This window comes from Anabas testudineus, chromosome 24 (assembly GCF_900324465.2).
Source record: "Anabas testudineus chromosome 24, fAnaTes1.2, whole genome shotgun sequence".
In the NCBI taxonomy this organism is placed as follows: domain Eukaryota; kingdom Metazoa; phylum Chordata; class Actinopteri; order Anabantiformes; family Anabantidae; genus Anabas; species Anabas testudineus.
Window position 1 is genome coordinate 9,419,869 of NC_046632.1, and position 27,650 is coordinate 9,447,518.

The 27,650-nt window shown below is 40.0% G+C and overlaps 3 protein-coding genes across 6 annotated transcripts; 2 read left to right on the forward strand and 1 right to left on the reverse strand.

Moving 5' to 3' along the window:
- Positions 1 to 412: 412 nt before the first annotated feature.
- Positions 413 to 5,879, forward strand: si:ch211-142k18.1. The gene is made up of 3 exons (XM_026341771.1): positions 413 to 498; positions 3,974 to 4,524; positions 5,110 to 5,879. The coding sequence occupies exons 2-3, from the start codon at positions 3,980 to 3,982 to the stop codon at positions 5,246 to 5,248; spliced, it is 684 nt and encodes a 227-aa protein (XP_026197556.1). The 5' UTR covers positions 413 to 498; positions 3,974 to 3,979; the 3' UTR covers positions 5,249 to 5,879.
- A 664-nt stretch (positions 5,880 to 6,543) lies between these two features.
- chrna2b (cholinergic receptor, nicotinic, alpha 2b (neuronal)) lies at positions 6,544 to 13,921 on the forward strand. Its single transcript, XM_026341222.1, has 6 exons — positions 6,544 to 6,735; positions 9,532 to 9,683; positions 10,113 to 10,157; positions 10,298 to 10,407; positions 11,636 to 12,785; positions 13,120 to 13,921. Exons 1-6 carry the CDS (start codon positions 6,669 to 6,671, stop codon positions 13,243 to 13,245), a joined length of 1,650 nt encoding a protein of 549 aa, XP_026197007.1. The 5' UTR covers positions 6,544 to 6,668; the 3' UTR covers positions 13,246 to 13,921.
- A 327-nt stretch (positions 13,922 to 14,248) lies between these two features.
- ptk2bb (protein tyrosine kinase 2 beta, b) lies at positions 14,249 to 27,507 on the reverse strand. 4 transcript variants are annotated; one of them, XM_026341221.1, is made up of 31 exons: positions 27,383 to 27,504; positions 23,298 to 23,536; positions 22,979 to 23,157; positions 22,794 to 22,881; positions 22,595 to 22,674; positions 22,366 to 22,428; positions 22,203 to 22,257; positions 21,974 to 22,114; positions 21,787 to 21,861; positions 21,252 to 21,353; positions 21,026 to 21,143; positions 20,833 to 20,872; positions 20,566 to 20,597; positions 20,407 to 20,451; positions 20,218 to 20,315; positions 20,023 to 20,104; positions 19,647 to 19,747; positions 19,389 to 19,504; positions 18,578 to 18,678; positions 18,145 to 18,234; positions 17,342 to 17,546; positions 17,149 to 17,257; positions 17,011 to 17,073; positions 16,791 to 16,913; positions 16,555 to 16,707; positions 16,282 to 16,317; positions 15,854 to 15,878; positions 15,713 to 15,747; positions 15,330 to 15,464; positions 15,146 to 15,226; positions 14,249 to 14,998 (listed from the first exon to the last, which is right to left on the reverse strand). In XM_026341221.1, the coding sequence occupies exons 2-31, from the start codon at positions 23,496 to 23,498 to the stop codon at positions 14,783 to 14,785; spliced, it is 2,988 nt and encodes a 995-aa protein (XP_026197006.1). In that variant the 5' UTR covers positions 23,499 to 23,536; positions 27,383 to 27,504; the 3' UTR covers positions 14,249 to 14,782. The 4 variants fall into 4 exon arrangements, with proteins under 4 accessions (XP_026197006.1, XP_026197002.1, XP_026197005.1 ...); XM_026341217.1 differs by having other exon boundaries at positions 16,282 to 16,707; positions 27,383 to 27,507; XM_026341220.1 differs by having other exon boundaries at positions 16,282 to 16,707; positions 27,394 to 27,505.
- Positions 27,508 to 27,650: the final 143 nt, after the last annotated feature.

The following is a 27,650-nucleotide window of genomic DNA, read 5'->3' on the forward strand; positions in this document are numbered from 1 at the left end:
CTAAGCGTCTCAATTATACATACGGGTAACTCAAATACTGAAATACTCAAATACTTCAACAGCACATTTGCAAAACTAAATGTATATTCACCATATCTAGTCATATATACTGAGGAACCTTCATGTTTCCTCTGTCCCCCACCAGAGCCTGCAGATGTGAAGTAGATTACACCCCTCTTTACCCTTCCTTTTCCCAGCCCCTCTTTCCACTGCAAAGAAAGAAATCATTGAGTTTCAGCTTTTTCTTTTTTTTTTTTACAAACATCCCCTCCCCTTCCATCTTCTCAGCAGACAGGGGCATACAGGCGACCACACTCTCCAGCCAAACCCTAATTGTGTGTGCGTGTGTCTGCATTTTTTCCCTGACATGAAGAAGGAAACCGAGTGAGTATTTGTCCTCTGTGCTTGAGAATACTGCTCCTGAAGCTTTTGAGTTGTTTTGCTTGACTGAGAAAGTGGAAGACGCACAATTTAGCTGTGAAACATTTCTGGAGTTAGGTAAGTTTGGTTTTTGGATTGATGAAACTTTCAGTTACAGCTGGGGCTAAGCCTACATTGGTAAAAGTGGAAAAATCTAATTAAAAATGCACAGCATGCTAACAACTTCTTTATGGTATTTATACTTCCCATATACTATAAAGTTAATTATTATCTGAAAATAAAACACTACTATTGATAGGAATGTGTGTTTTAGAGTTCATTAGACTAAAAGTGAGATGTTTTTTAAGATATGACTTCTTCAGTACAGTAGAATGTATACTGTAGATGTTAATGTACAAATAGCTTTTAAGTTATTGTTGATTCCAATTAAGTGATTTCCTTTCATTGAACTCTGTACAAATACTTAACTTGTGAGACCTTCTTATGCAGTACTGGCAACAAACCACTGAGGTGGTTCAGCGTTGTATAACCTACTGCAAAAACATCCTTTTGACAAGTCCACATGGCTCAGCAGCAACCACACTACAAATCCCCGCTCACACCCATAGTTAAGTAAAACACTGGGCATGAGGATGAAATTCAAGATGTAATTCTACAACAAGAAGGTGGAAAACAGTTTAATTATAAATTAAATATGACATAATTTATTCATCATCAATCAAGCAACACATTTTATTTTGTTGTGTTGTAATATTACTGAAAATCACCATTCTAAATCTCTTAGTTTCGAACTGTCTCTATGGCTTAAGGGAGTTGTGATGAGCTTTTGTTTAAAAAAACAACAACAACTCTGATATTATTTATAATAATTAAAAGTTGGAGCTCAAATATGTTATCTAATCAAGGTTTCAAAAACAACACCACACAGCCTATACTGACTATGGTCCCAGCAATTTATTGAAAGTATCTAATTTAAGCTGAAGCTTTGTTTATTTATTAAGACTTTATTTGAGTTATATTTGAGTTCTGTGTTAAATTACTCACCCAACTGCTGTTGGAAGAACTTGTGGTGTTTTTTTTTAACGATCGTAAACAAAATAAAATCTTCCAGTGGTGATCTGGGCTCATAGCTGTTTTTCTTCTACAGGCGAGATTTTGCTATTTTCAGCCAAAAGAAAAGTCAGCCTATAAAGTACCGTCAGCATGAAGACAAAAGAGATCACTACAGGCCACAAACAGGACACAGTCTCATACAAACATTGTTTCAAGATGACAGCGTGGAGATTTTTCCAGTGACAAAGGCAACTGCTCCTGCCAATGTGTGATACAGAGTGTATGTGCTTCTAGTTAGCAAGGCTTTTAGAGACTGAATTAATGTCACACTAATGTCCTTTGACTTATGACATTTACTGCTGCTGCGATAATTGAACACAGAGACAATAAAGTTATATTGTTAAGATGAATTACATTTCCATTTGGCTGCTTTCTGTCATTAGGCTGGAGATTTTGTCACTCTTTGCCATAAGGTTTTGATTTATTAAGTCCAAACAAGTGGAGTGAAAGTTCAGAGTAGTAGACATTTTGGACATGCCTTGATGCAGCCGTCCAATCGAGGAGTTTCAATGTCTTTGAAGATGGAGAAAGTGTCTTTTTGATGTTAAGATGTTTACTGATGCAATGAATCTTCTCATAATGTCATGTGTTACCTCAGATGAAACTCGTCTGTCACAATGCACATGTCAATCGAAGGACATGATTACACTTATTAGCCTCATGATGCAGGGCTCCTGGTTTGTGTCTCCGCTTACAGCCTGGATTAGTTGGAAGGTTTCTGCTTACTACTTGTCTTACAGCTGCTGGAACATATGTGAGGTCACCATTTAAAATATCCAGAAACAGGGGGAGTGGGGGGAGAGAGCATCCAACAGTTGCTTCTTTTATGGGTTTGCGCCACACCACAACTCTTCTTAAAATAAATAGGCAATTTTACGGTGTCTGTTGAAGCAACAAGCATGACTGGGCATTCATCCTGTGTTTTTTCAACAAAACACAGCAAGTCCAACTCAACCAAGTAAAGTTCAGCTCCTCGAACTTGAAATAGTTTCAGGCCTGCTGTAAAAGTAGCTGAAACCAAATATGCTCTGACAGCAGAAACAGCTCTGCAATGCCTCTAGCTCACAGACCCAATTCCGGTTTTTAAATGTATTTCCAGACGATAAGGAAGAGAGTTGTTGGTGGTAGACTGCAATGGAGAATGTTACAATGACACTCTTACCGTTTGACAAAGCCCCATGGGTTGCAGGGATTAAAAGGTGAAAAGATGTTGAGAAAGATCCCAAGACAAACTGGCAGTAACAAAACCAACACAAACACTGCTGCAAGTGCCATGTCAGATTATACAGCCCTAGCCTGACAACCCGTGCATCCACTAAGCCATGACCCAACCACTGAGCCTGATGTGTTCTCCAGTCTATAACCTCATCTCAAGCAACACACAGCTCTGTACAACATTTTTACATAGTAGAAAACAAGAGTGATACATAATTAAACAAAAGCAAATTTCTCCATAGAAGCTCTAATTGTGTCTTTTAAACCACAATGATTGGTGTTATGTAGATTTCTGTATAAGAAAATACAAAACATCAATCTCAATGTAACTCCATTATTACAAGAGTCTACTCTATTATTTCAATTTATAACATCATATAAGGTGTCAGTGATATACAAAATGTCCCAAGAAAAAAAAGGTTAGCTGAAATGTGAAAAAATGCTCTGATAAAATATGCAGTGTGACATTCAAGGGGGTCACATTTTTGAACCTCTGCCATATTAAACATTAAATAGACATCATTTCTATTACTGAAAGGTGTGTGAACAAATGACAACTGGGAAATGCATACAATAAATGTCTAAAGGTCGCACGCTTAGCCTTTAAAACTAACTGAACACCTTTCTCATTGTATAATAACTATCTCTTTTGATTGTGTGGTCAAAATAAAAGAGTTTAAAATGTCAAAATGCAGAAAATATCACAGGTTTTTAAGATAGATGACACTTAGTTTAGACAATACATTTAGTAAACTGTCTATTATTCTTCGTATGCATAAATCATATAAAAAATTAAAGCGTGGAGCAGCGTTGATTAAATAAGATGATAGTGGACAAATAAGGCTCCACACTTAATATCCCCCTAGTAATGCAAGGATCTGCAGAAATATACATTTTTCAAAAATGACTTTAAATAGAAATGTCTTATTTTCTAACATAACTTTGCGTCACATTTGCATAATCTGCACAACCAATACAAGTAGCATGACAAACGAGTAAAGATTAAAAGACCTTATCTCTGAGCTCTTATCTCTCACATTTACTGGAGTTTTTCCTCAATAAATACACCGTAGCTAATGAGGCGTTTATGATGAGGTTAGCATGCTGTTTTAATAAAATCTTACTCACTTTGTCACTTATTTGAATTGTACCCAACCTTTACAAAACCATTTACCTAATATGCTTCTTAAAATAATGTCACTTCACCTGCTGATCAAGTTCGCAGAAGTACCCATTATACACACTCACCTCTTCTTCCTTGCAGGTTACCATGTGGTGCTGTTCGATGCCCTTCCTCTTGGCCTGGGTCTCCATGGCAACCCCCGTGCTCTGCCAGAGTGGGGATGGTGATTGGGGATCAGGATTTGGCATGTTCTCTGCGAGAATGGCCAACAATGACACAGTCACACAAGCAGTTGGTGATGAGCCCGCAAGGATGAGAAACAACCACGACTGGATCACATCAGCAGCGTTTTCACCATCGCCCTCGCCTGTGCTGCACTATGAACCCCAATCAGACAAGTGCTCAGTCCACTTCAGCACTAACACTGCATCAGCTCGAAGGCTGAAGGCCCAAAAAGAGGAGCTGGCTTATCTGCAGGCCATCCATCACGGAAACAAGGCAGTGATGGAGAACTTGGTGCAATTTGTGGGGGCAGAGTTAGGAGATCTGAGCTATAAAGATGTGATTAAGGAAAATATTATTGGCATTGAAGAGGATCACAAGAGCTGCCATGAGGTGGTAGAGAAAGCTGAAGAAGACCTAGAGAAACAGCTGGAGGGAGATGTTTCAGAGGCCCACGTTGGGATGCAGAAGTGAGTAATATTTTTTATAGAAATGAAGGTGATTTTGTTAAATTATAAATATCAATCAAAAAAAGAAAATTATAGATAAAGTAGAGTAAATTTAATGTATTATCCTACACTCTATCTGTCTGCAGTCTAGGTTTCAGGGTTTCATTTCAAAGAGACATGAGACATTAAGCAAAAATGCTGCACACTGGTTAATATGTGTCAAATAAGAGTATGTTTGAGTTTGGGACTGTTGCAGGTTGGACAAAACAAGCTAATTGGGGAGTTTATTTTGGGGCGCTGGGAAAGAGTGTTAGAGATTTCTACAGTCTTGGCCGCAGATATGAATAAATCAAAATCTTTTGATTTGATATATGATCTCTAGCTGCTCTTTGTCATGTTTACTATCTCCCCCTTCAAACAATTTCCCATTATGTCACCAGCTGTAACACCAACCATATGCATCATCTCTTTTATAATGTATTTCTAATTTCACTTACGCTGTCTCTCTCTCGCCACATCTGCTCCTGCTGTTTTTCTTCTATGTGTGATGTTTTCTCCTTCCCCTCACTTCACCTGGTGACCTGGACTGTTTGTCTTCCGGAGAAGAATCCGAGATGGGTCCCTGGTTTTTGAAGACATGCTTCGTGCTGCAGCTGAAACTGCCAACAGGCTGGAAAGCTCATCGCAGGCCCTGCATGCTTCATTCACCAAGCAGCTGAAAGACATTGTTAAAATGCATCACTAAGGAAGTGCTGAAAACCGCTCACGCATCATTCTCTACCATGGGACTGATGTGTGGTGTCCTGTGTGAGATCAAATGAAATGAGAAACCTCTCAGTAACGTGACACTTGTATATCTTACCTATAAACTAAGCTCTGACAGGGAGGTTGATCCTTTCACAGGGCAAACAAGAGTTGCTACATTAAAAAGCTTGTTTGCCTTTCACAGACGTTAGTGACACAAACCCATAAAATATTATTTTCCACCCAGGCATTATTCATGGAATCTGGTGAGGTCAAACATGGCAACAGTATGTGGTGCAGGTTGAAGCCAAGTTGAGTGTTTATAGATCCAAGAAGATTGGCCTTTAGAGACCAAACATAATGACTCTGTTAGTCTTCTCCAGAGGAAGCTTTGCATTGGCCATCTGGTTCCAGGGTGAGGATGGAGGCTGGTGAGTTTTAGTGGAGCTGTTGTTGTTGCAACAAAAATCAGAAGACTGCAAGGTAGCTTTGTTACAAAGACAGAAAGAAAACTATGAAATAAATGCTGTATTAACAATTAGACACTTAATATCATTAAAAATAATAAATAAAACTTTGGTTGTGTATCCAGGTCCATTGTTATTCTGCCTTTAACCCCGTCATTTAGATTACAGTCATAAAATGTGTAATTATATAAGTTTGTACAACAATGCCTGATATAAAGTATTTATGAACTAGTAATGTTGTATTTCTTAACTTTTCCTCTCATATCAGTATCTTATAAAAACTCAACTTGCACTAAGTGTAGTCTGTTCATTCACCTAGTCTGCCCTCTAGCTGTTTTCAACAGCACTGTCCCACTGATGTCCATCTGCACAGTCAGTCCTGACCCATTTTAAATTAATTAGATAACTAAACGGACACTTAACTCTTTTCTGTGTGTGTGTGTGTGTGTGTGTGTGTGTGGATGCTGATCTCTTGCAGACCTAACGACCTAAGCTAATTTATGCCTAAAGTTTTTTTCTTGGCACCGTGCGCAAAAAGGTGAAAGGTGAGACTAGTTGGACAAAAAAGGATATATACAGTATTATGAACTGGTGCTTAGGTCTGTAAATAAGTCTGAGGCAGGCTCCAGTGTCACAGTCCGGCTCCGTGATTCAGCACCGACTGATGGATAGTTCTCCGACTGAAACCTCAGGTCTCCATCCTCATCCAGCGTCGACATGAAGGGACGCAGCTGAAGTTCAGTCAGAGCCTCGTCACAGGTCACTCCGCCTCCTCCTCGAGTATAAAAGGCGGCTGGTGGGCGCTCGGTGCTCGAGTGGTGCTGTCATGTCTCCCAGCTGCGAAGATGACACGGTTTGCTCTCACTTCGCGGTTTCAAGGTAACGTTTCCACGGCGCACGGACAGACCTCCGAGCTCTCCGGTGAAGCTGGACTTGTGCTTGCTGGAGCACGACATGGGATACTACCAGCTGTTCTCTGAGAGGACGGCTGTTCTCTGGTGGCTACTCTGGACTCACTCAGGTCAGTCGCTGAACTTTAATTCGGCTTTTATCTCTGTGTCTCAACATGTCCGCCGTGACAACACGACCACATTTGAAAGGAACACGTCCCGTTCAGAGCGACATTTTACCCCCACTCCCTCTACAGCTTTTGTAGCTTTATAAATTGTAAACTTTCTATTTAAAATGGTTTTAAATACAACAGTAACCTACCAGCAGTCTCCACAAGTGCTTGTTTTCACCCTCAATTCCCACAGTGCCTTTCTCACATACAGCTCATCACCTCGTTGTAAAGTAGAGTTTGGATTTTTCACGTTGAATTTCCCCTTTAACACAAATGTGACTAATTGAAATGAAGCCTTAAAACATTTTCCATCCACTACTTTTTAATATAGAATTAGTATTAATATTAGTAGTAATATTCCACTTCCACAGCAGTTCATCTATTTCAAAGTTAGATCTACAAAATGAATTAGACCTAGCTTTAAGATACCATAGAGGTTTGGTCTTAATGGTCTAAAGTGCCCTTTACTGAATCATAATACAAGATACAAACAAAACCCACAATAAATTCATCAATCCCGTTTCAAGTCAATCCAAGTTGAGGGAACAGTGCATGAGATGATGACAATGTTTAGGTTTTTTTTTTTTAGATCCATTAAGCAGTGGTGTTTTATCAGCTCTGTGTCAAAGTCTTTTTTTTTTTTTTTTTTTTACATATAAGTTGTCATTTCTGTACAGTGCAATCAACATTTGGGAGCACAAGCTGGTGCTCGGAGCTCTGTGATGTTTTTGTGACACGCGAGAGTGGATTTAAAAACGGCTTGCGTCCCTCTCCATCCACGTCTACATGCTACAGCAGTCAGAAGCGCCGGTCTGGTGCCAGTTCACCTCTTATAATGAAGGTGGCAGAATTCAGCTTTTTCTGCTTTAGTCAACTCCTGGACTGGTGTCTTTTTTTTAAAGTACACCTTGTCAAGGGGCTTGGCCATGGACTCCCGTGGGTGGAAGAAATTTAAGGTGTCACCTTATTTCATGTCACCACTGGCAGGGGAATCTGGTGTATGGTACGCAATAACATGTTTTGAAGCCCCACATCTGGTATTTCCCAGGCTCATGCACGACTATCAACAGAGCAGAAAGGAAGGTCTCTGGTTTCTTATTGTTTACCAGATTGAAAATCTTTTTATAATGGCCTAAAATTAGCCAACTGTGTGTTGGACATTTTAACAGTTCATGTCCAACGTCCATTTTTTACCAACCCACTCAAACCTATTTTCCTAAAAAGTCACCACACAGACCTCAAGATGATTATGGAGACTTTGCTGACTTTGTTTCTGTGCCTTTCTCTGTTAAAGCCCCTCAAGTCAAACTGTAATCATGGAAAATAAATCATTTACACAGATTTGAATGTAACAGGTTCCACTTAAGTGCCTCTTGTGTCCTCTAAAACTGTCCTATAATTATGGATTTTAAGTATTAGTCAGAACTACAACTCACCCGTGCACAGGTAATGATGTGGCCTTGGCAAAGCACTTTACAGATGCAAGTGGTCCAAGGTCTCACTTTAGGATCCTTAATGGGAACATTGCACCCTGTCAGACTCCCTGAGGGGTTGGGGAGCTAGTGCAGTGAATGTAAACCAGCTTATATGTCTGTGTGTTGTGTTTTATGTTGGTTGTAAGGTTTAGCTTTAATGTAATTTACTTCTCATCTAATTTTTAGCGACAAAGTAAAAAAGTGTACGTCAAAATATGTTGAACTACACCTTGTTATGATAAAGAAACATATTGGTGTAATATCACAGTTTTTAATATTCAGAAATGTCAAATATTGATGCCAAAAGTTGCGATTTAAGTCCACACAGGTGTAAACACACTATCATCAGCCTCTACTTCAAGTGGAAACTCTCAGTTAATTGTTTTATGCATCAGTTGTAACACAGAGTGACAGACAGCGCAGCAATAAACACCCTCTACTACTGAGAAATTATCTCACCTCCACTTAACACTAGCAAGTAATGATGTGTGTAATTGACTCTGACTACACCGATGAAGGTGGAAGTGGTAATCCACAAGGGACAGGATTCCTCACTATTTCCATGCTTTTCATCCTGCTGAAAAATAATACCGTGACTCAGTCTGTCTAGACTGCATATTCAAAATTAATTTGATTGAGCCACCTCTCGGTGTGAAGCCACACATATGTAATGACACCACTGAAGAGATAAAGAGAGATATTACAGCCGAAGTGGTTTTGCTGCTGAGGGAGGAGAGACACTTCTCCAGTCTCTATCTGTTCACCTTGAGAGATTTTAGCTGGCAACCCACGTGGGGAGTTCAGATCAAGAGATCAAAAGATTTGCTAAGATGTGGAAAAGTCGATAAGACTTTACCAAGAAAAGTCTTAGATGTTTACACTCGGCTTGTGTGCAGAAACATGAGACGTTCACAGCACCTACACTCACCCGCAAAACCCACAATATCATGCCAGTGTGATTTACTGCTGTTTGTTAAGTGAGGATTTGAGGAGGCACAGAAAATGGATTCAGGCTGCTGTCCTCATCCATTTAATTGGTACATCATCTATTTATTATAACATAAAATATTAACCGCTCCTTGCCAGAAAAAAACAATAGCCAACATCCAAATGACCTTGGTGTGTCAAAAGAACTGGTTTAAAGAAACATTTTGGACCTATTAACTGCAAGTTTTCATTTGTACAGTGTAAAATCTACTAATGGTATCTGTACTGTTAAATATTCAATACTGAAAAAGGGTGGTGTGTCCTTAACTCATAAGAAATCGTGTATCTTCAGTGCTTTGTCATGACAAGACCCACTCTCACGCTGAGGATGAGCTCTTCAAGACGCTGTTCACTGGCTACAACAAGTGGTCGAGACCTGTGCCAAACATCTCTGATGTGGTTATTGTCAAGTTTGGACTGTCCATAGCGCAGCTCATTGACGTGGTGAGTCTTTACAGGTGGACTGTTGTTCACAGCAGGTTTGTCCACTTTATATACAGGATTATGTCATCTCTATCCTGCCTAATGATGATTCATACTCCATTGGATTCCTTGTATTTATATTTAGCAAAATTTAAAGCACTGTAAGTGTCACACTGTTTTTTTTTTTTCAACTATATATTTTGGCATTTTTACTTACAGTAGCCAAAACAAACTAGATTATGTTTGCCATCTCGCAGCAAAAAACTGTTACAGAACACTTCACAGCCATCAAGTTATTGAAGTAAAGTAGCTGTGAGCTATATTTGGGTCAGCTTTGACAAACCTCCAGGAGCCACTCACATATACAGTATTCCTCTAGCCTGAACCCGGAGTTGACAGCCTTAACTCGGTCTCTCTGTCTCGCTGTCTCTCTCTGTGTCTGCCTGATAGGATGAGAAGAATCAAATGATGACAACCAATGTGTGGCTGAAACAGGTTAGTAAAAAAAACTGTCAGTATTGATTTATTATTGAGCTTTGTCGCAAATGGGGATATGATAATATTAAATGTTAGAAATATGACATTCAGTAAAGGATCACAGCTCCCAAAACATCTCTGGTGTTTGTATTTGACAGGAGTGGAATGACTACAAGCTTCGCTGGAGACCGTCTGACTATGACAATGTGACGTCTATACGAGTGCCATCAGAGCTCATATGGGTACCAGACATTGTCCTCTATAACAAGTGAGCATGATGGAAAAATAACAACCTGAACATTTGGGCTGTGAATAATAATCTGCCTATTATTCTCTTGATTTGTTTATTAATCGTCCTGAAATGGGGGGGAAAAAATAGTGAAATGCAATTACAGTTATTCAGAGTTTAAGCAGCACATTTAATTAAATTGCTTGGTTTAACCAACCAACAAAAAATGCACGGTGTTCAGTTAATGGAAAGGAAAAAAAAATCTAAATTTAAACCCACAACATCAGTTCTTTGGGGAATCAAGCTTGTGGTAGGATGATATATATAAAATGAATCCACTCTACTTTGTCCAGCCCTTCAGGTGTTAGTTTAATAGAGTTATGATAGATAAGAAGGTAAAAAACTGTCAAGTTGAAATAACTGACCTGATCTGAACGGACCTCGCTCATAAAGGGATTTATCTGGACTACAGGCTGTCTGAAGAGTCTGGGGTACAGAAGCATTCACACCACCTATTCACATATTTTAGTAACATATATATTAGAAAAAAAGTGTAATACTAAGCTAACATTCAACAGTGGAGGACAGTGGATCGCAGACAGACCAATGAGAAAAGCCACTAGTGCACATTGTGTAAAGATATATTGGTTCAAATAGATGTCTGTTGACTGCATTAGATTGAGTATGTGAATGGCGCCATCCTGTGGACAAAAACCATAATCTAATCTATCTATTTTTGTTTTTTCTCAACACTTGGTGCAGTTTATTTATTTGAAAATTAAAAAAATTAAGAATTTCCATATATGCATTGTGTTACTGTAGTGGAGATATCCATCATATCCACCATTTTTACTGAGCCTCTTCTTCCTCCTTAATTCACCTCATGGAGATTAAACCGAGAAGGCTGATGATGGAGTTCTGCTCCATGGAGCCTGTGTAATCACAATCTGTAAGTGAAATTAAAAAAAGGTGTGATACTGATGAAACGATAAGGAATCATCATCACGTATTCAGCAGAGGCTTTTATCAGCATTAAAGCATTGAATGTAGGGAAGATTAAATGAGACTATAATTAGGAAATTACTTTTCACTGCATTGATTCTCTAAAAAAGAAAAGGAGGAAAAAAAAACCCTTAAGGTGGGATATAAATTGGCAGAATGTAGGGTATTATTGCTTATGTTACCTCAACCTTCATTTTCATATATTTAAACTGAGGTCTCATCCTTCATGTCACTGTTACTTATATGACATCTTCTGTTTTCCCAGTGCCGACGGTGAATTTGCTGTCACTCACATGACGAAAGCTCACCTATTTCACACTGGGAAAATTCGCTGGGTGCCTCCTGCCATCTACAAGAGCTCCTGCAGCATCGATGTCACCTTCTTCCCATTCGATCAACAGAACTGCAAAATGAAGTTTGGCTCATGGACCTACGACAAGGCCAAGATCGACCTGGAGCGAATTGAAAACACTGTGGATCTCAACAACTACTGGGAGAGTGGTGAATGGGCCATCATCAACGCTGTGGGAACATACAACACAAAGAAATATGACTGCTGCCATGAGATCTACCCAGACATCACCTACTTCTTCATCATCCGAAGGCTGCCTCTGTTTTACACCATCAACCTCATCATCCCGTGCTTGCTGATCTCTTGCCTCACTGTTCTGGTTTTTTATTTGCCCTCAGACTGTGGTGAGAAGATCACTCTGTGTATTTCTGTTTTGCTCTCCCTCACTGTCTTCCTTCTTCTTATCACAGAGATCATACCTTCTACATCCCTTGTAATCCCACTCATTGGCGAGTACCTCCTTTTCACTATGATTTTCGTCACCCTGTCTATTGTTATCACTGTTTTTGTGCTCAATGTGCACCATCGTTCTCCCAGCACGCACAAGATGCCCCGCTGGGTCCACTCTGTGTTCCTGGACCTGATCCCACGCTGGCTCTTCATGCGACGGCCTGCGCCAGATGGCCGACGTCGGAGGCTTTTGCTGCTCCAGCAGGGGCATGGCCGGGTAGCTGGGTTCAAATCTGGTAATTGCCTCAGCACCTCCGCTAACTGGCTGAGGGACGGGACCACGTTGGAGGTCCCAGAGAGGAGTTGTTACGAGGATCTGGAGTTGGGAACGCTCACGTCATATTTCTCCTTCCGTCCTCCTTCTCCCAGACCTCCAGGTTCAACTCCTCCACAGCAGCAGAAAAACCCACAGAACAGCCTGAATCGACAGGAGGTAGCTGGAGGGACGGACAGACAATTACCAGGAGCCAGACTCAATCTTACTCAGCGGCCAACTGAAGTTGATAATGCTGCATCAGACTCAACATTCCTGCTTTCACCAAGTGTTATACGTGCTTTAGAAGGTGTACATTACATTGCAGATCACCTGAGGGCTGAGGATGCTGACTTCAGTGTGAGTATCGTCAACTACATACAATAAGAAGACACACTGTATTATAAGCTTAACATTCATAAATAACATAAACATTCAATTCTTCCCAGTGTATGTGTAATTTGAGTCAACAGTACCCCCGAAGCAAACATCTGCATATTTACATGAACTATGACATAATAAAATTTTTTTATTATTATTATAAACAAATTAGAAGAGTATAAAGTTATATAAAATACAACCTTCTCAGCAAACCATGAAACGTATGAGATTTTAATATGTCTTATTATATTATATTTTATTATATTATATTTTCTTTCATGTCTTGCTCTCTCTTGCTTTCCATTCTACACAGGTGAAAGAGGATTGGAAGTATGTTGCCATGGTAATTGACCGCATCTTCCTCTGGATGTTCATTATTGTGTGCCTGCTTGGGACCATCGGCCTCTTTTTGCCCCCCTGGCTAGCTGGCATGATCTAGCGCTGTGTCCGATTGAAACATAACCAACTCCACTTGAGTGATGTTGACATTAAAAATGTAGCTGGACTCTACTTCAAGGTTTGTGTAACATACATGTACTGCTACCCATGTGGCCTCAGATGGCTATGTTTACACACCATCAAGCCAAAATTATGTTTCTTTTCCCTAAAGAGCAAAACCCAGCAAATAATCTATTTAGCATGTTGGTGTAAAATACTAACCTCCACAAGATAACATGAGGTCAGTATCAGTAGTAGTCGTAACAGGTGGTCTATTCCCTTTGGGAGTGCAGTGGCATGCTACTCTGGATGTCGAAGACTTAAATTAAATTTAACAAATTGACTATTGAAAATAAATAAACTGAAAGGGTATTGCAAACAAATTTGTTACAAGGCTTTGTTTGTCAGCAGCTTCTCTAGACACAGCCACTGAATGGATTTATTGCAGCCAACAGCCAGGAACTAGTGCCACACTATTTATTCTCTATCTGTACTGTTGAACACAAATGCTAGGAGGTTCGTGGCCAAGATTTTTGCCATTTTACTTGATTCACTGGGGGACACAGGACTTGTGTTTGTTTGGACAGAGTATGCATTTTTATGGATTTGTCGTTCTGCACATGTTGCCACAATTAAACTTATTTTTGGAATGATCATAATCTGTGTAATAAATTTGTTGATGGAAAACTATCTATATGACATTCATTGACTACTGAAAATACCATTTCTGTAGCCATTATATTCTTCATGTTCACAAACGTAAGCGTTGGTAAACCACCACACATCTTTTTAAAGCAGACTGCATTGATAGGAGTTGATTCAGCTGTTTGGTAATTTTAGAAGCTAAGTGTGTTAGTGTTAATGCGTTGGATTACTGTCCAGGTGTTTACTTTATTGTGCCATTTGGGAATTGTAAGTGCTTCTTATGGTTCTGTTAGCACTAAGTAAGTAGATTTAAAAACCCATTAGGTATGTTTTAGTGAGCAGACATTCATATGCAGCAGCGTACATTTTTATTTTGATTTATGTGCTGGAATGTGATATTTTATAACTTTTATGATGACATAATACAAAAACAAAATACCAGAAACACACCTTACACTCCATTATTCATACCATCTCAGTCTTCATCATAGTTTATATAGAATTCTCATAGTTTTAATGTGCCATATTTAGAGAAATGATCAATATATAAAACACTTTTTCAGCAGTTGAATGGCTGACCACCCTTTTTGTTTTGTCATCTTTACATTTATCACATCTTACGCCCTTCACATTTAGCATTTCTCTTAAAGCACATTTTATATTTACAAGGATAATTCAATTTCTGCGCTTACAATTAGGTCAATAACTCACCAATCAAAAGTGAGATAAATGAGCATAAACAAACATTTTCTGAGTTGTAGTATCATATCCAACCTTTAAAGTCAGTTTAAAGGTCGGTGGCTCTCCAAATAACCTTTCTGTCTTTCTGACTGACAGGTGACAAGTCCAATTTAAGCTTAATGTGTAAACAGAACCACAGTGTTTACAGTCCATTAGGTGGGCGCGGGCTTGGCTAAATTTGCCCTGACTCTTGCTTGGTCCACAGCATCCAACATGTTCTTGCTGTCCACAGCCAGACTGTGTGCCGCAGCTAGCATCTGTTTCTTACACTCGTCCTTCAGAGAGGTAATGGTGTTCTGCTGGGCCAGCTTCATTTTACTGATCAGCTCGGCCATGTCTTTGTTCAGCACCTTCTGGGTGCCCTCAATCTGTGGGAATGGTACATAAACAATAGATTTAAAATTATTTTCTCAATATTTTACACTGGACAGTAAGAAAATTAAAATTAATTAATTAGGTGTCAATAAACAGAGAGTACAGAGATGAGATAACGAGCAGCATAAAAGATACTGTACCTCAGTCCTGATAGACTTGTGCAAGGTGGGCAAAATGTCATCAACACTGCAGATCAGATCTCGTAAAGCCTTCCCTACAGACTGTGAGCGGAGATCAATGGAAAGAATGAATCTGCTGTACTCCCTAAAACTGAGCAATAAAGCAGCATCAAACACTAATAAAGTAAAAACAGTCATAGTGTACCTTGATAATGCTGATGTACTGTTCTGGCTCCAGCGTGTTGACATCATTCTTGAGTTGGACAACAACCCTGACTAATTCCATGACAGAGGTATACACTTTGTCGTCAGAGCGGTCGAGTTCGGCTGTGGGTGCAGGCTAAGAATAAACGTGTTCTTTAATACTTAGAACATTCATCCTCATTATTTTAGACAAAGAATCACAGGACACAATTTTACTTGCATAGGGACATCAACACTCTTTCAACTTAGGGGTGATTTAGCTGTTTTCAAATGGCTAACCTCATTATAAATTCTTTTCATCTCAAAATCAAAGCTAATGAAATTAAATGGCTTTTTCAGTGAGATAAAAAGACATTATTATCCAAACTAAATTGATATAATTACCTGTGCTGTGAGCCGTGGAGGCTTCTCTGGCGGTACTGTGACGCACAAAGATGAACGTTATAATATATATCAGGATCAAGAGAGAGATAATAGACTCCAATATTAACAAATGTGAATCTGCACATTTCTCTGGGCACTTACCATTCTCTGTTTCAGGTTCAGTGGGCTAAAATAATGCACAAAAAACAATATAATGAGAACTAATAATATTAATATAATAATTGTAATACAAATTAGCTGATCTAGACACATGCCTCGTATAATTCACTTGGTGTCTTCCTACGTATAGTATATGTATTACTATTACTACTGTATTACTACTCTAAATATATATAAAAAAAAGCAGCTGCTCGTTGCATTTTCAGTGGATTGGTTTCCAAATTAAATAACCAGATTACTGCTGAGAAACCAACTCTAGTGTAACTACACTGAGAATACACCAGAATAAGAAGAATATGTTGCCAAAGAGAGCAAACTGACTGAAATCCACTTGGTAACGATAGGTTTTAATGTTGATTTTTTAATTTCATCTCAATTTGAAATCACAGTTTTTCTAGACTTGCACTTACCTCTGGGACCGTAATGCTCACTGCTGCCATGGGGTCCTGCAAAAGAACAGGCAAGTTCATTTTAAAGAACTTGGACACCGACCCTCTCTTTGGGACTGTTACAAGGGGAATGTTCATTTTCAGATTAGCGGGATGTTGAGAGTGAACGAGTGGAATGATATTGTTTAACAATGCTTCATTCCAGGTAGTCACAGTCACACTGAATTCAGGAGCAGGGGAACACAAAGACACAGAGATGGGGTTGACAAATGTTAATGATGTTCTGTTTCCCACCAGGAGTTTCTTCTCATTCTTCAGCCACTTCTCATCCTCCATCATCTCTGCTTTTTGTTGGCGGAGAGTCTCCTGCAGGTTCTGTTTCTCCCTCTGCCACAGGCGCTGTGCGTCCTCCCAGCTGTTCGGTCCCACGCGGGGAAACTCGTTCTCCTGCAAGAGAACCAGTTGGACTTCAAATGTAAGAGAAACGACAGACACACAAACAAGAACTTCAAGTGCTCGGTGTTTCTTACCCCCATGCTGCGTGGTCGAGGGGACTTGAGTGGCACTGTAAGAGTGCTCATTGAGTCGACGGGGGACTGATATTCACATGGGCTGGCCAAGTTAGGTGAGCTGGCACACAAAGACTCATTCAGCTAAACAAATACACAAACATATCAATCATTTTTAATTTATTAGGTACAGCCTGCCATGTTGAGGAAAGTGGTATTGTTACAAGTGAGGGGAGGTTACCTGAATGTGTAGACCAATGCTGAGCGTGTTGCCAAACTGCGGCCCTGCTGGCAACCTCGAAGGCTAAAATAAAGGTTGAAATTTTAGAAAAGTGAGTTTGAATTGTATTGTGTGACGTGTGCCCTAGATTTGACAAACCTTGGGAGGAGGCGCATGAATATTGAATTTGGGATCAAAGACTTTTGTGGCACGCGCTCTGTCCCTCTCTCGCTCCACTTCCTGCTCCTTCTCCATCTTGTGGACATCGCTGACAGATTAAAAACAAAAGTTCATGTGTGTGTATGTGTTTATGTATATGTTTCTGTAAAAGAAGGGTGCACAAAAGAAATACCTGATTTTGACCACCAGCTCAGTGAAAGTGGGTCTCTCTTTGGGGTCGTAGGACCAGCAGCGGGTCATGAGTGAGTAGAGAGCGGGGGGGCAGTTATCCGGTTTGGGCAGCCTGATGCCCTGCTCTAGCTGGTTGATTACATCTCTGTTCTCCAGCCAGTGAAACGGCTGCTGTCCACGAGTCATTATCTCCCACACACATACAGCTGTGGAGCAACACAAAGGCCGAAACATGCACAGTTCCCTGTCAGTTCATTATTCATTATTAATAATAATCAATAGTTGCTGGTCTTTATTCAAAATGAATTCTACCTAAATAAACAGCTTGATTCATACCCTCATCACGGACAAGCAGGGCAGAACCTCTATAAGTGTTTTGTAAAAATGTCCACGGTGTCTTATGACTTTCACCTGTATCTCTACTTTCTGCCACATCAGCACCACCTGCTGGTCTATGTCATGGACACACTAGTCCACTTAGGTGCATTTCACACTAAATAAAAATGGTAATGGTAAAAAGGTACATAGATTTCATACTGTAGCAACAACATTACACCCACAATAAATGTTTGGACTCATCACAATCAAATAAATGTCAGAAGATAGGGGAAAGACGCAGAGATGATGTGATAACAGACGAAAGCTTGATGCTGTAAATACTTCATAAATGCTCTATGTGAATGTACAGTGTAATACAGAGTTTCCTGAAACCCGACAACTCATACAGTGCTTGTTATGTGTAAGTGAGCATGTTTTTATTTCTTCCCGTCTAAGCTGTTGTAGGTTTATGCATCACAAGCTCACCAAACATCCAGACATCACTGGCTGTGGTGAAACGTCTGAAGTTGATGGATTCGGGCGCCATCCACTTGATGGGCATCCGAGTAACAGATGCTTGCAACGAAATGAGAGAAGTTAGTTTCAGTTCTTAAAATTTTCTCTTTTTTTACAGTTTCACAACAACAAATGATAATATTTTGATGGATACTGAGAATTTTTTTTTTCATCCTGCGTATAAAAATTTGACAGAGTAAAAATAATCACATGGATTAAGAAGAACAACATCAAAAAGAAATCAGAAACACTGCATGGGCAAGTGCAAGCCTGCAGGAATAACCTTTGTCTTTGCCTGTTTGAGAAATGTGTTAATCACTTACTGACAGAATATAAAATGCATGACATTTACACACTGAAGTGACTCAGATCAGATTGAATTTTCTCACTGCGCCTCGTTTACCTTTGTAGTATTCTTCATTCTCAATGTACCTCGACAGACCAAAGTCTCCGAGCTTCACGCAGTCTGGACTGGCAACTAAAACATTCCTAACTGCAATGTCTCTGTGAGAAAACACGAACAAGACGGAAAGAAAGGGTTGTATAGGAACAGATGGAGAAGAAAACATAATGAATGCAGATTACACAAGCAGAGTGTTGAGAGGACCCTGGTGTGCACATTGTCACTCAACTGCAAACAGGATGGACTCGTTATGAACATGGAAAAGTGTCTTTATTCCTCAGTGACAGACCTAATTACTATTCAACAATACAAAACAATTGCTTACATATTCCACACAGACAAAAACTAATTTCCTTTGTCTGTGTTTTCTCTTCACAGGAGACTGAAACCATGAGTGGCTGCTTTGCTGCCTGAAACTCACTGATAACGCTGTGCACAAGAAACTTGGCTTTTCTGTCATCTCACGTCAACTTCCTGCAACGATGTGTCTTAGCATAAACATTTCAACTTTAAATGAAAAGGTTTTCTGTTGTCACTACTTTAAATTGCTCTTCTTGACATTCAGATGCTTTGAGATTTGAGCCATTGCTGCTACATCCTAAATTCACATTTAGTATAATATAATATTATTTATTAACTGTTAATTAATTTGTCTTTAAAAAATATATATAAGATATTTATATACACACGTGAGTGGCTAAGGTGTGGGGCACAGGGCAAAATCTGATTGGTCAACTATGGTATAGATTCTGCCAGTCATAAAATATTTGACTAAATAATAATATATTAATAAATACAGTACATCTCTTACCTGTGTACCATGTTGACCCCTTCAAGGTAGACCAGGGCTTTGCATATCTGCAGGCTGAACAGCACCAGAGTTGTATTTGTCAGCTTGTTACTGTTCTGAGCCAGGTAGTTCCCGAGCTGCAAGGATATCAACGTCTCAGTCAGACGGACAAGTCACCAATTCTACACCCGCATCTGTCATACAACATCTGAGTCGTCCACAAACCGCAGGCATATGCTGGATTAACACTTTTTAGGACGTGAGATCACCAGCACTGACCTCTCCATACTGGTAAAGCTCCATGACAATCCACACAGGATTCTCCTCTATGATTCCAATCAGCTTGACGATGTGAGGGTGGTTGAGGGTCTTCATGATTACTGGAGAATAGACAAAATGTACAAATTTCAATGTTATAGTTATTAAAGTTATTTTTAGTAATGTGCAACAGTCAAATCTATCCAATCCATTTTCAGAAAAGTTAAGACTTTTTCTAAAATGTAATAAAAACTAAAGTCTGATGATAACTTTGCAGTGAGTGAAAACAGTGAACATGTTTATTTGCACTTTTCTGAGGTAAATAAAGATTCAAGTCAATTGACAAATCACACATTGGAGCTTTAATTGCATTGTAGAAAACAAACTTGTTTGTTACCTGCTTCACTCATGAATTTCTCCATCACATCAGGTGAACAGTCTTTACAGGTTTTCACTGCCACATTAATCCTCTCTCCATTCTGTTCAATTAAAAAACAAAAAAGGCCATAATGATCCCGTACATGCACATAGAGCACATTTGTGCAAACAGCACACTGAGCACATAATCTACTGTACCTGAAGATGCACTTACAGCTTTTTTGTAAACTCCGTCATAGACTTCCCCAAAAAATCCCTCACCGAGAATTCGCCCGAGAACGATGTCGCGTCGCTCGATCCCGTACTTCACAACTGCAGAACAATATTCAAACTTGTCAAAGCTCAACAGTGAGTTCCACAAGTGTCAATCTGCAAAATGCATGAACACAAATGTCCAACAAACCTGATTTTGGCCTTTCATCAGGTATCTCACAGTAGATGTCTGACCCTGAAACACCAAAACATTTACAACATTTTACTTTAGCACTAATTACAGAAACATTTGGCCGTTGAAATGTTTGCCGTCTTCTACATGTAAAACAATAAAAAATTGTCAGCTCACCCATACTGTGTCTGGATGAGCTGGTGTTTCTGCTGCTTGCAAGAAAAGATGAAGTGAGAGAAAGCCCCAGTCATAAAATTTCAAATTATGGCTCCTCCGAGCACTGACAGCACAAGTCAATAAGAAAGCCTCCGTCCATCAATGGCTCTAACTTTTGATTTCATTTTACAACCAATGGGAATGACTACAACTTGGACTCTGCAGCTACACTGAGGATGAAAGACGGCACAAATCATTTAAAGTTGTGAAACAGACAAAATACCTTACCTAGTAGGAATCTCGGGTAGGGAGCATTGTGGAAGGGGATCTATGATAGAAATTAGGTACAAGAATTCTGATTACGTTTAATAATAAAAACCTTACATACACTTTTTAAGGGCAACCATTTTCTGTAATACATTCATGTTCCTGTTTAACCACAGAGACGTTGAGAAAACAAGTGTGGCTGCGTTGTACACACCTTTATTTGGTCGGTAGATAACAGTACCATCTGTGTTATTTTCCAAGCGGCAGTACCCATCAATAAGGTCCATCATGTTCTCTGCCATAGAGTCCGAGGCCACGCTGATTGAAAGACACTATCACAACACAAAGGCATGATGTATAAGCACATTTTCTACATTAGCCTACTGCACCTAATCGAGTAATTTTGTATCATATGTAGGCTATGTTGCTGTGGCACTTACTTGTCTGGCCCCCTCTACGTCCAGTTTTAGGAGAGCCTTACCGTCACCCTGAGCTAAGCATTGTACTTTCTTGATCTGTTTGAAGTCAGCTAGAAACACAGCCTGAGGCACCAGAAAGAGGAGTGGAATGAGAAGTTATGTTGGTTCCTATATATATATATATATATATATATATATATATATATATATATATATGAACTAGTTCCTTTGCAAAATATGGCTAAACTTGAATATGTGGAAAGTTTTAACAGGAAATCATTTATATGACCAGAGTATCAGTATAGATGAATACAAAGCTACAGTACATCAAGCCAGAGACTGATACGATCAGTTAATTATCACTTTATGTCTTCTCTGTTTAATCCTTGCAAAAACCAAAGTGTGGAAGCAACAAGTGGTGATTGTTCTGAGGTTATGTACTTTTCTTTCTTAGCTGTAATCCTGTACTGCAGCCAGACAGCTGGCCATATAACATAATGTCCTTTTTGCTGACTTCCTCTCAAATAAAACCTAAACCTCTCCCTCCCGTGCCTACCGCTGCATTCTTCTGTGTGCGCTGTCGAATGCCTCTCCCACCAACGACCAGCTCCACCGACAAACTCCAACCTTGCTGTTGAGAAATGAAAATGTTGAATGAATGTGGACAAAAATAAACTCCTGGAATCCGTGAGTTTTAGGAAAACGACCTTCGGATCACCACGATGGGTAAGGTTGCTACTCACCACGAGTTCACACGGGAAGACCTCTTCATCGTAGCTGACAAAATCTTTGAGGGTCTCAAAAAACTTGATCATGCAGTCGTCTTCTTTGAGCGATGCATACTGTTGAAATGTTTGCTGGATCATCTTCCGTAGCTGCTTTTGCTGAATCACAATCAGGGAAACTTCATCATAATTTGGACACGACAAAAATATACATTTGTATCTAATAACAAAATCAAGGACAGTTTACCTTCATGCTGTTAATCAACTGTTGAGGGAAGAAGAGGTCCAGACCCACTTCTTTTCTTCATTTGTAAAGAACAACAGAAGAAGTATAGAGGTCATTATCGCCCACATGATGTTTCCAATGTCATTCGTGTTGTTACCAAACATTAGAGAAAAAAAAAACTTACTCTAGCAGATCGATGTTTGACTTCTTTTCTAGACCTTTTGCATTCATGTCTTTATAGAACCTCCTGTAAACAGAGCATAACAACAAAGCATGTGAGGTTATGCATCCTGTGCTATTCCATGCAACACATGGATACCAAGGTCACCTTGTCCTTATCACTCTTGAACAAATGAAATACGACTGTGTGATTGTGAGAGAAAGAAAGTGCAGAGAGGAACGCAATGAGTCACCTGAGCTCCAGACAACCAAGCTGCAGCGCCATCCCATCACTGACTTTACTGGCATGATACTGCATGTAATCACTACGTACCTGTCAAGTTAAACAGAAAAATTCCTTTATCAACAGTCCTATAGTTCTAATTATTATGTATATACAAAAATTTAAACTAAAAGTGGGAATTCTAAGTAAAATGCACTGTATCTTGTTACCTGTTGGTAAAAATACAGCAATGTAGACCTGTCATCTTTGAAATCGTCCAGGAAAGTAACAGGAATGTATCTAATACGAAGATCATATCTGTATCCAAGAAGCATAACCAGGCAAGTTTATCAAAAGCTTTAATACAAAACACGGCAAATGGCTCTCAGCTGATAACATTGGAATCCGTTTTTACCTCCACTCAGCTTCCACGTGATGGCTCTCGTAGCGCTGTTCCACCTCTCCGACGGTCAGATCCGGATGCAGCCAATGGAGTTCTTCAGACTTCAGATGCTTCAGTAAGAGGCCATAGGATGCTGCGTGTTCAACATTGGGCCCCAGCCTACCGCTCACCAGAATCGAGCGGATGATGGCCTTAGCAAGACAAATATAATATAAATAAATATAAATTATTATCATGAATGTTCAGTCCTCCTTACAGGATAAAAAAAGCATGCTTCAAACCTGAGATATGTTTTTATTTATAATATAAACAACTCAATTATTATGCTCACCCTAACTTGCCAGGAGCTGTCACACTTGACCAGCTTGAAGTTCCTTCCCAGGTTGTTGTTGGTGCAGAAGCACACCTTGAGGATCTTGACAAGTCCTCCCTCCCCAGTGAAGTTTGATTCGGGGGGACTGGGATCAGTGCTACTTTGTTTTGGACATGACGCTTTCCAGGACAGGGTGTCCCCGGACATCACCTCATACATTCTCAAGGTTGGGTCAGCACCATCATATGCACATCATCCTTTGAAGAGAGATTTGGAGTGAGATGATTAGAACGTGATTTAAAACCAGGAGTTATTGTTTAAGTTGCTTCGAGTCTTCAATCGATTTAAAAAAACACAATAGAAATACAAAAGTGCTTGTTTTCAATTGTAATCCAGGTAAATCATTCTAAAGGTCGGCGATGATAATACTACGCCTGTACAAGCACGGTATAATAGTACTACAGTCGTGCCAAAAAACACATTCTAACTGTGATCCTGTGTCATAAGGTTTATGTGACTCATCATTTGTTTCAGAGATCTGGTGATTACATTCCTTCCTAAGTGTGAATTCTAGTGAGGGCCTGTGTGATTCATGAAGTGGCAGTGTAGAGACTTGTATCATCTGCTTCTACAAAAAAATGCCTCAGTATTTCTCTGTGTTTCCTCTGTAAGTAAACTGAGATGAAATTGCTATATTACAGCTGTTGAAAAAGAAACACTGAAGGGATTTATCTACAAACTGAACGTAAACCACAAAAGGTTAGAAATGCAGAAAAGACTCCAAACCTCAAACCAAACAACAAGGAATGAGGAGGGATGACTAACCAACCTGTCAGAGGCTTTTTACCCGTCTGCTGTTATGCAACCTGTGTTGATTTGCTCAACCTATTAGAAAAAGCAAAGATCTCCTCTTAAACCTATTTAAACGTTTAGTGATATATATACATAGATGATGTGTTAACCCGGTGCCACAGAGCAACAATGAAACGTCTCTACAAACAGAAGCTGATTACAAGCAAAACTAGTTTCAATATACAGTAAATACGGGCACGTGAGCATCAACTGGCTTGACCTACCACCACTTTAATCTCAAATAAACACATTATGCAATCACTGTAAAGGATTAAAAAGTACAAGATACAGCATGTCAGATAGAAATAGGCCCAAGTAGGTGGATTCTGTTACCTCTGGCCTGAGCTGAGCTAGCTCTTTCTCACACTTTCAAGTCTTTGTGCTAATCTATGCTAAGCAGCTGCTGGCTCCATCGACACATTTACCAAACAAACAGGAGAGAGGAATCGATCCTTGTATCTAATCCATGGCAAGAAAGCAAATAATGAGTGTATCACCCAAAATGTGGAACTATTCCTTTAAGGTGAGACAAGGGTGAAAGTTATTAAACATCATAAAATGATGAATAAAAATAATTTTAAATGTTGTCAGTTTGTTGAAATCTAAAAACCTGTGAACAATGAATTTTGTCCGGTTTCACCTGACAATGAGAAGGACAACAACCAACCAATAAACAGCTCCGTCAATCAAAACTCTCAGGGAGTCCTGACTCAACAAAGGCAGGAAGAGAGCTAAATACCACAAAGCAACCCTGACAACACGCCTAGGTATGAGCCTGTAGAGATTTCGGCAGGTTACCCACCTCACAGCAGTGTCCGTCAGCAAAATGTTTTTTAGGTGTCATAACACGTTTCCTCATAAATCGAAGCTTCATGCTGTTTGTCCGCTGCGAGGGAGCTGAGTTATGTTAGTTTCTCTCAGGGCTTTCCGCTGCTGTTGGACAGGGTTGTGTTTTGTTAGCCCGAGGCCATGAATTCCTCAGCAGGGCTGTGTGTGTGTGTGTCTGTGCGCACGTGTGTGTGTGTGTGTGTGTGTGTTTGTGTTGAGAATGAGGGAAAGAGAGAGAGGATGAGTGTGCAGCATGGACGGCATGTTGCACCATCACCTGGGTGGGGGAGGCCTGACAGAGAGGACTGAGGAGGCAGAGGATGAAGTGTAGGATTACTTCTAAGAAAAAACATTCAAGGCTTAGAGCGTGTGGCGCGATGCAAAACGATGATGACACCTAATAACATATATACATTACAAACTGCCACAGATACTCAGACAGCATTTCAAAATATAGATGTACCATGTCTCTTAAAGAAATGACAGAAAAGGGTTAAGAGGGGGTGTTAGACTGGACAGTAACTGTTCAGTTCACTAGTTCAGTTAATGTATATGTTGCTCTGAACTGGACAAATTTTGATGATAATTCAACACAGCAATCAATCAGAATATAAAAAAGTTAAAAAGTATACTGAGACATCCTAATATTGTACGTTTGTAGGACAAGAATCAATCCCTTTTTTAAGCAGGACAATCTTTTGGAGCACAAAAAGTAAACAAACATTAGGCGCTAAACATTAACAATGCGAAAACAAAAAAAAAACAAAGCCCCTAATTAAAATCAGTGGCCGCCATGAAATCCTCTCTTTTTGCTTGTTTTTTAACTGCGCTGAACACAAGTGACACTTTCTAGGCAGCAGGCGCGCGCTTGTTGTTGTTGCTTCTCTCGCACGCTGTCATGCTGGCACATGAGTTGTTATGGTAACAACTGTACCCGAGAGAGATATTTGTCACAATCCACAAAACTGAGATATGAAGAACAAAGTCGCTCGAAAAAACACTCAGTAAAAAATAAATGCTGCGGCGGGATGAATAGTGCAATCTGTATTAAAAGGTACTCTACTGCTTCTTCCAGTTCTGACCTGTTGTGTTTTGCTGCAAGCATCCAGTATTTAGTGGTGAGATGTCAGGAGGTGAATGACAGGGACTGATTCAAGCTGGCACATTGTGACAAATGAGAATGAAATTCCACAGGAACCGGTGGATCCTTTCTACAGCATAGGGGACGACTGCAGGCAGATTGTAAATAGTGGAGCAATAATTCCCAGCTGCTGAAATATTAGCCACACCATAAGTAGACGTCCTGAGACTCTGTTGTTCCCATTATTGCCTGTTTGACTTACATATTGACAATTAAGATAAATGTGCCACTTTGAGCTTGATATTCACAGATTAATCAAATAACCAGTAGCGTATTTACAGCTTCTCATTGTTTTGTATGTAAGCTGGGTGTCTTCATTTACTGTATATTATAGTTTGTCCACCATAATACACCTATTTTATTGTCTACAAAAAGAAAAAATGTATATATATGTGCTGTGTATAGTGTGGTCTTGGTCCAAAGATTGTTTGTTTCTGACTAACAGCAGACATATCAATATCATTATCAGCCTCAATAGTCATCCAGCCAGTCGTCTCTGTGTTTCACAGCCAGCTGCGCACTGACAAACACTGTGTCTGCAAGAAATGTGTTCCAACATGTACTCCAGTCAGTATCAACAGATGTTTCATTTCAGATGTTTAACTGGGAGAATCCACCTCTCTCTCTACCGCACCTTTACCAGACTGGGTTTCCTGTTGAAATAAAAAAAAACAAAAAAAAAAAAAAAAAAAAAACAACCTGCACACGCGTGATGCTTGGTGCGTAAATACAGCAAATTATAAGAGCGCGGAGCGGGTGTCAGGAGTGAGTGAGTGAGTGAGTGAGTGAGGCCTGTTTTTTTCCTGGCAGGCACTTGTCAACACAAGCAGACAGTGAGACGGGGCTGCTATCTGAACAGCGCGGTGCTGAGGGTCTGCGCGTTTGCGCCGTCGTCGTCGTCGTGACCCCGGGCGCTGGAATGTGGCTGAGTGCTGCTTCACCTGCACAGACATGCTCCAATAACGAGCAAAGTTCTCCCTCTCTCTCTCTCTCTCTCTCTCTGTGTCTCTCTGGGAGAAAATACCACACAGTTGTCCACATTATAATCAGTTTATTACTAAGAAAAGTGCAAAGGCTTCAAAGCCGCGTCCCCCCCACTCTGCGCCGTGCCACAACTAATCAACACTTTTACGCAGGTGTTTGTTTCATTTACCTGTGTAAACATGGGCCTATAGCGGCCTCTCCTCTTAGTGGAAACATGTTGCTGAGCGCACCACACCATAACAGACACCTCTACATGCTGGAATAAACTGAGATCCACACATATACATGTTTCTCCTACCTGATACTGACTTGATTCCTCCAGGAGCTGAAGCTTGACTGAAAGTATTCCTCCTCTCGGAAAGCTCCGGGCCTGAGAGCTGCTCTCTCGCACTGTTAGTTGTGCAAGAAGGTGGCAGGTGGCCACTCCCTCACCTCTGTAATCCTGCTGTAAGGTGGGCCCCACTTCCTTATTTCAGGAATCTCATATTCTAGGAATATGGCGGATTGACTCCTGTTTTCCCACAGCGTTTCCTAACGTTGCTTGCTGCGTCTCGCTGCAGCCTGGG